Source organism: Arachis duranensis, chromosome 10, assembly GCF_000817695.3.
Source record: "Arachis duranensis cultivar V14167 chromosome 10, aradu.V14167.gnm2.J7QH, whole genome shotgun sequence".
Classification (NCBI taxonomy): domain Eukaryota; kingdom Viridiplantae; phylum Streptophyta; class Magnoliopsida; order Fabales; family Fabaceae; genus Arachis; species Arachis duranensis.
Genome location: NC_029781.3, coordinates 994,902 through 1,003,052, shown reverse-complemented (window position 1 = coordinate 1,003,052; position 8,151 = coordinate 994,902). Strand labels below are relative to the sequence as shown.

Here is an 8,151-nt window from a genome sequence, read left to right as displayed (position 1 = left end):
TGTTTATGTATAAAAAAAAGTGGCTTTTAAGGTTTAACACTTTACACTATAATAGAAACCTTGGTTCCTAAGAAGGGTTTAGTTTGGTGACTTAATCTTATCCTCTCAGCATGAAAATTTTTGAGATTAAATATGAAGTTTGATAAGAGTAAAACCGTAAAGTAATTTTTATGAACTCACTCTGCATCTCTCAAACTACAAGTGACCATTTTCAAGTATCTTATTATATCATTTGGGTTAACTATTAAAATTTCATAAACTAAATCAAGGATTGGTAAATTATTTTACCTCAAAAAGTTATTCATTTTTCTAAGGCTGCATTTGTTTACTGAGACATGGACACTGAGACACAAAATCATCATATTTGGCAGAGGAGATATAGACAGAGACAGTGTGTCCGTCCATCCTGACAAGACGGACACAGAGACACTAAAAAGGGACACAACTTATTTTTCATTCTTTTTTCATTATTTTTGTTAACTTTTTCATAATTATACTTTTTATTATTATATTTTTCATCTCAAATTTTTTGAATGAAAAAAAAAAGAGAATAAATTAGATTTTCATAATTTGTTCTAGTTTATCACCAAACAAAATACAAGAACACAAAATTTTGTATATCTGTCCATCAATATCTTGTCCTGTCCTGTTCTCAGTGTCTTCTAAGACAAATGCATGTGTTTCAAAAAAAATAAGAAATGTAACTATTCTTAAAAGTTAATTTACGATTAAAATTTAAAGAAACAAAATATAAAACACCTTGAACCCTAAACTTTTAATCTAAATTATAAATTCTAAATCTGAAATATTCTGTAAAAAAAAAAAAGAAAAATGTGAAAAATTGATTAACTGGGCCTTGTAAGCCATAACATAGAAGAAGCCCACGAGTGCCTCTGTGTGAATAAAACCTGGGTCTCGCACACACCTCAAAACACAAAACGGAACGAAGAGCAATTTCAATCGAGAGATACAGTATAGAGAGAGAAGAGAGAATCCAAGAGCAAGTTTGTATCAGCTTCAGCTGAAGAACAAGATGGTGGTTGAAGATACCCAGAAATCAAGCATCACTGACGACCAAATCACCGCAAACCCTAACAACGAAAACGAAGACCTTGAGGAGGGAGAGATCCTCGACGACGACGACTCCTCCGCCACCTCCAGGCCACCCTCCTCCTCCGGCGCCCTCGCCCGTAACCCCCACCCTCTTGAGAACTCTTGGACCTTCTGGTTCGATAATCCCTCCGCTAAGTCCAAGCAAGCAGCTTGGGGCAGCTCCATCAGACCCATTTACACCTTCGCCACCGTTGAAGAATTCTGGAGGTCAATCTTCTATCTTTTCCCATTTTCCGATTTTTGGGCACCGTCAAAAATTGTCCTTTCATTAGTTTCTTGATGAGATCTTTGTTGTATATATTTTGTTTATTTGCTTGTATTGTATTATTTTTTAAAAAAGAAGCCTTTTGGTTTCTTGCTTTCTGATGGTGTTTACAGCATTTACAATAACATACATCACCCTAGCAAGTTGGCTGTTGGAGCAGACTTTCACTGTTTCAAGCACAAGATTGAGCCTAAATGGGAGGACCCTATCTGCGCTAATGGGGGAAAATGGACTATGACATTTCCTAGGGGGAAATCTGATACCAGTTGGTTATACACGGTATTGTAATGTGAAAACCGTTGATGCATTGCATTGATGATTTGAATTTATCTGTATGATTTGTGATATGTGCTAATATGTTCTCTTTTTTGTTTCTAAAGTTGTTGGGAATGATTGGAGAACAATTTGATCATGGTGATGAGATTTGCGGAGCTGTTGTAAATGTCAGGAATAGGCAGGAGAAAATTGCTCTTTGGACTAAGAATGCTGCAAATGAAGCTGCCCAGGTTTTGAATTAGTTCTTTCTATCTTCTAAAAATTGAGTATATTACTAGCTGTTAATTGTAACTTACCAAAGAAAAAGTTCAGATCTGTTTATATGTGGACTTGCTAAGCTGTTTGATATAGAGTGCAAATAAATAACATAACTCAATTATTTACAGTGACTGGTTGGAATTGTTAGAGATATGAAATTTTTACCAATAGCTGGAAAGTTCTATGTAATTTACTCTTGAACATGCGAAGGTGGTAGATATGTATTGTTACAATGAACAATAGCAATGAACATTCCGAGTCCTTTGCTTGTGCTTGTGAATTGTATACATCTATTGTCAAATTCTTTGGAGAATTTGTGGAATACCAAATCCAAAACTGTGTTTCTTGTTGCATGCAGGTGAGCATTGGAAAACAGTGGAAGGAGTTTCTTGATTATAATGAGACCATCGGCTTTATATTCCACGTGAGTATAACAACTATATGAGCTTTTGAATTTGTTGCTACAAGTCATATAAGTTCGTGATTTATGTTTGTTGTTGGCTATTTGTGCAGGAGGATGCAAAGAAGCATGACAGAGCCGCTAAAAACAAATACGTCATATGAAGTGTATAGCGTTCATTCTATGTGGTAGCAAAGTGTAGGCTGTGTTACATTTTTCATGTATTTAGCCGAGAGTTATTTGAAAACCTTTTTTGCATCTTATCTTCAACAGTGTGTTAAGAACCGTGTACCGTGAATAGGTGACTCTGTTATTTCATTAATAATAGTTTTGTTTTACTAATTGCATCTTATATTGATATCTTACACATGCTTGGCAGACTCTTGTGTGCGATAAAATGAATGTTGTTATGTTATTATTTTTTTAGGTCATGATGTTATGTTCTTATTTCAAAACTGGTTCAACTATAGTACTTTTTGGGCCGAGTTATACTTCACACTACCGTTTAGGATATGCGTATGATAACAGGTAGTAAGATCAAATTAGAGTCAAATTCAAATTTAGGTAGTCCTTGTATGTCACAAGTTAACTCTTTTAAGCAGAAAGTTTACCCACATATATTTGCAATTCTTGTATGTAAATTTAATATTGCACAATCCAAGACATTATTAGCATGAGAAGAGGGAGCAAAAACATTGCATATCAAGCCAATGTACACATCAAGTTGTATTTAGAACGACTTCCACTACTAAGCAGATAGGAAAGAATGGGGGCAACAGCAAAGGCATAATAGGGGATCTTGTTGGACAGCAATGTGCAGCATTTACAATCAATCTGTTTCAAAATCAGATAGATGCACAATTAGGAACTGGTGCCTGGGAGTACTATATTAAAAGTTAATCACTACAATATTTCCCCTTCTTCGCAGCCTCCATTCGGTAACACCTCGTCTTCATCCGCGGCATACTCGTCTTTGATAAATAAACCAAGCCGCTCCAACGGGTTTTCAAGCTGAGGTTTCTCCAATGTCTCCTCCATTGCAACTTTATAGCCATGTCTACCAGCCACTGCCTTATAAGATAATGTACACCCACTCAAAATTTCAAGTTCTCTCACTATCTCCAGATTGTGCTCTATATCAACAGTCCTTTTCATCTATTAAAAAAACAGAAGATATCAGAGTCGAACTTCATTTTGTTAATCATATCATTTGAGTACCAAAATTTATTTGAGGAACAAAACCTTTTCTATTGCAAGTCGTGCAGCTTCTCTTTCCTTTTCTCTTCGTTGCCTTGACTCTTCCTCAAGCTTCAATCTTGCAGCTGCTTCAGCATGTTTGATTTGGGCTTCAATTCTAGCTCTCTCTGTCATACAGCACATAATGAACAAGGATCGGATATATCATAAATAAATAAATCACGATTCTCAACAGCCCAATATCCACACTTTGAAAAATCTTCTATCACAATTAATGCATCATGAAAAAGTATGCAAGTCCATGCCATGCACCCCATAAAACTCGATAATGAAGAGACAAGATGAGCAAGCAGTTACTCTTTAAACAAAATATACAAAATACAAGGGGAATTGCTGGATATTGGTACCACTCAAATTCATATAGCATCAGAGTATGACAATTTACTAGATAGCTAGTAGAGAAAAACTGAATGTGATGGTTAACTTTCTTTTGTTGATCTTATTCCCTCCATTAGCCCACAGGCATAAAATATCACATATATATCCGTACAAAAGCATCTGTATTATCAGGATTCCAATTCAGTATTCTTACTTTGTGCATGACACATGTCAACAAACACAGAAGACAAGGGAGGGACACACTGGGAAAATGGAAACAATGTCCCTCGTGAACATTCAAAGTTCAAACAAGCATACAGATTTGTTCTGTCAAATTAGATTGTTTCAAAAGCAAGCAACTATATTCACCTTCTCGCTGCATCCTTTCCAATCTCTCCTTTTCTAACTGCATTTTCAGAGGATCACCTTTATCACCCTAAATGGAGCAGTAAAAAATAAATTAGGAAACCACACTACATTTAAATGTCAATATCCATTAGTAATGCAAAGAGAAGAAATACTGCAATGAAGGCAAATCCCTACATGTTCAAGAAGTGTTTTTTGTTGTGCTTTCAAGATTGTATCTGCAAAGCGACTTTTAAGCATAGCAGCCCGGAGAGCCTTTTTAGGTGACAACTGTACAGAAAAAACAGGGGTGCTCCATACTGAAATTTAAAAATAATAAAAAAAAGGAAGACAACAAGATTAGCATCATAATTCACAGAACAACACATTTAGATATTATTAGAAAAAAAGGAGAGCAACAAAAGCAGATCAAATAAGCTGACCTTCCCCAGAAGTGGCATCACCAGCAGAAGTTGCAAGCTGTGAACTAGAACATACGTGTTCACTGTCCAGAGAACTTACAGGCCCTTTACATATCAACATCAAGCATTCCAAATCAGCACAGAAGTAAGAGAACATAACATATGATGAATGATAAGTTCTTCTCACCATCAGAATCTGGGTCAGATTTTTTCTCCAAAGGTGATGTACATTTAGTCTGGCAATCCTGGAATTAGATATACAGTTTTTTTAAGGTTTGCAGTTAAAAAAGAAACTGATAAAAGACATATAATTTCATTAATGGTATAGGAAAGATTGCTGTAAATACCTGCCCCAAAGCATCCTTCCCTTCAGATCCTTCAGAAGATATTTCTAAATCAATGCAGAAATGTAGGTCAACTAGGCAAAAAATTACACGTCAAATATAGACACAGGAAGAACTTTGTTTCAACTACCTGAAGCGTGACTCGAATTGCTATGAATTCCACAACTGCAAGTAATGTCACCACAAACACTACATCGGCTTGTGATAAGTCGCAATGAAGGACAAGACTCCCCTTCGTGGTTACTTATATTGCCTACAGATTACAGAGTTATTAGCTCCCTTACAGAGCCCTAAACACATGCTGTATTCTAAACAATTCATACCTTCATTCAAGTCTTTCTTCACTTTGCAAGAAAGCGATGGAAATTTTGGAAACTCCACCTATGACCAAATCATTGCCAATACAATAATGTCTTCAAAAATACATAAAAAGGGAAACAAAAGACATATGTGACCTAATGAGGTTGACCTCGTGAAGTGACCTCAGAGAACAAAGTTAACAGAAGTATCAATTTTATTTCATGATTTCCATAAACTATCTTCAAACCTTGCATATTACAATAAGTCTTTACTCTCCTCTCACAGAAATCAACACTTACATTAGCATCTTTTGCTGCCATTGAACTACCCTTCTGAATTCCTCCTTTGTGCTCAGATACTCGTGACTTTTTGGGCACCGCATCTTTTTCTTGAGACCGCATCCCATTACAACTCTTTACTCCTGTTTCCTTGATGAACCCCGTCCTATTTTTTTCAAGGTCGTCTTCACACTTCAATTTTTTATCCAAATCTTTCCATTTTTTCTCAAATACTTTGCTGAGCTCCTTGGCCATTAAATGAACATCATTATTGGGAGGATTATATGTCATAGCATTCGAAAAGGTTAACCTGACATCAGTGGCAAATTCCTCAATGCTGGAATAAATATTTTTCTCCAGCTTGGATTTAATTGTGCCTAAATCCATGGGTTCAGATATGATTGTGAAATAATCTGGAATGTTTAATGCCACAGGGTCCACTGGCTTACTAAAAACCCAGCTATATCGATGAGATGTTAAACTCTTCAGGACTGTAGAGCAGTGTGAAGATCCCTTTCGATCAATCTTCTGCCTTTTCTCTTTTTGGCACTCAATGCTCCCTGTCCCTGGCAGTCCCCTTTTGTTGGAATCTGCCTTAAGGGACTTCTTTGAACTAGAGAGCTCACTTTGATCAACTAGGGAAACTTTCTGTGCAGCCTCACATTTTGTTCCAGAATCAACTTCTATCCTTTTGGTTGAGAATTTGATCCTCAACTTTGTACTAGGTACGATAGTTTCAGTGGCAATCATGTTGTGATAAAATAAGACTAAACTGTGAGCTCACTCCCTAACTTTTCAAAAAACAAGTAGAGTCCAAATACTTCACAGAGGGCAAGGGCATTAAGCGTGCAATGCTTCCATGTGAAGACAGAACACCTACATGACAAAAAAATAAATACATTCAAAACAGCATACTAAGATAGTAACAATCACAGAACAAATATCCTAAAACTGCAAGGCCCTACTTAACCCTTTAAAACTTGATTTAAAAACTAGAGCCAAATAGGTTAGTTTAATGTAGATACCGAAATTAGAAGTCTAGTCTCCAAATCTTGGACAGTAGTTGCATAGATTTGACAGGGTAATTTTAAAGGTATCGAATACAGACTGCTATAATTAGAGAGAGGGGGGGGATTAAGAGGTCGAATTATACTGTGAATAAGCTAAGCACTAAATCATAGCAACTAAACGAAAGGTCGAACAAAAACGATAATCAAATTAAATTCAATCATATGCTGATATTCTTAGATCTGAGCAAAAACTCAACTATCACAAAATCAGCATAGATCCTATACCTGCCTCTAACAAAGCAACCCACTTTCGACATCAATTGAACTCAAAGTAAAGTAAGAAATCACCAATTACATCGAATTCCCATTCAAATCAAGTTCCGAAATCGAAACCCTCTTAGGTTACCATGTTTCGATAGCAACCAGGAAAATTAAGATGAAGAGTGAATAATAGATGAGCGCGAAGAAAGTAAAAAAGGATTCGGAGGTAAAAGTACCTGAATTGAAGCAGAGAGAGAGGGCTGGAAAGCCCCCCTCGGAGATCGACGCAGCAGGGCGAAGAGAAGGAAGAGAAGCGCAGAGGAGTGGGAGTGTGAACTTTCTAGCTACCAGTGTTTCTTTTTTCTCTATCTCTCTTCTTTTTTAGGGTTTTTCCTTATCTACGCGTGTTTCAGTTGACTACTTCTACAGTTCTACTCTTATTACTTGCGCTTTACTCTATTTTTTTTTTTAAGTTTTTTGTTGGTATTTATTTTCAGTGACAAAAAATATCACAATTATATAAACACGGAATATCAAAACCATCGACATCATGTGTATGGTTTTGTTTCTTATCTTATGGAGTTGAGAGAAATTTCTTGGTAAATTTGAAGTGAAATAAAATTATAAAAAAATTCAAATGGAGGTGGTTACAATAAACTTGGTACTTACCCAGTCTTTTTTTGGTATTAGGTTGAGGATTATTTCCAAAACAAAATAAATATATTGGATAAATGGGCCAATTATTTTTGACAACAGTGTAAAGTTGGGCTTGACTGACAGATTCCAAAAACTTAGATTCTAATACTCAAGCCCAACTATTATTTTGCGACCCACCTTCACTTTACATTTTAATTAGAAATAGGTCATTGGGCTTTTCTGCTTGTAGGACTTAGCCCATGACCAAACATATATCTACTTACTATACTAAGTATTTTCGTGAGGTGTTACTTTCTCGTAAACCCATTTTCCCTCCAAAATGAATGTATTATGTGAATAATGCATAATTATACTAATTTAGAAAAATATCTTTATTATAATTATATAAAATCAATATTTAATGTATTATTAAACTATTAATCAATCAGAAATATTTTTAAACATTTTAATTATATTCATTTAATTATATTGATACCCTTCTAATTCTTATTTATTATCCAATGATTTTATTAGTGGTAAGTTGTTAACCAATTTATATTGATAATAATAATAATTTTGTTGGGATAAATATCAAATTCTATTTCTAATATAAAAATATAAAATTTAATTCCTTCCATTTTCATTTTACCACTATAAAAGACCATGTA

General features: G+C 35.2%; 2 protein-coding genes across 2 annotated transcripts; one reads left to right on the top strand and one right to left on the bottom strand.

Moving 5' to 3' along the window:
- The first annotated feature begins 919 nt into the window (after positions 1–919).
- LOC107468185 (eukaryotic translation initiation factor 4E-1) lies at positions 920–2,654 on the top strand. Its single transcript, XM_016087440.2, has 5 exons — positions 920–1,320; positions 1,492–1,657; positions 1,759–1,884; positions 2,271–2,336; positions 2,426–2,654. The coding sequence occupies exons 1-5, from the start codon at positions 1,034–1,036 to the stop codon at positions 2,474–2,476; spliced, it is 696 nt and encodes a 231-aa protein (XP_015942926.1). The 5' UTR covers positions 920–1,033; the 3' UTR covers positions 2,477–2,654.
- A 360-nt stretch (positions 2,655–3,014) lies between these two features.
- On the bottom strand, positions 3,015–7,263 carry LOC107468150 (transcription factor GTE12). Its single transcript, XM_016087395.3, has 11 exons — positions 7,084–7,263; positions 5,598–6,452; positions 5,322–5,379; positions 5,129–5,251; positions 5,002–5,045; positions 4,842–4,899; positions 4,676–4,759; positions 4,431–4,552; positions 4,257–4,323; positions 3,555–3,676; positions 3,015–3,467 (listed from the first exon to the last, which is right to left on the bottom strand). Exons 2-11 carry the CDS (start codon positions 6,324–6,326, stop codon positions 3,216–3,218), a joined length of 1,659 nt encoding a protein of 552 aa, XP_015942881.1. The 5' UTR covers positions 6,327–6,452; positions 7,084–7,263; the 3' UTR covers positions 3,015–3,215.
- Positions 7,264–8,151: the final 888 nt, after the last annotated feature.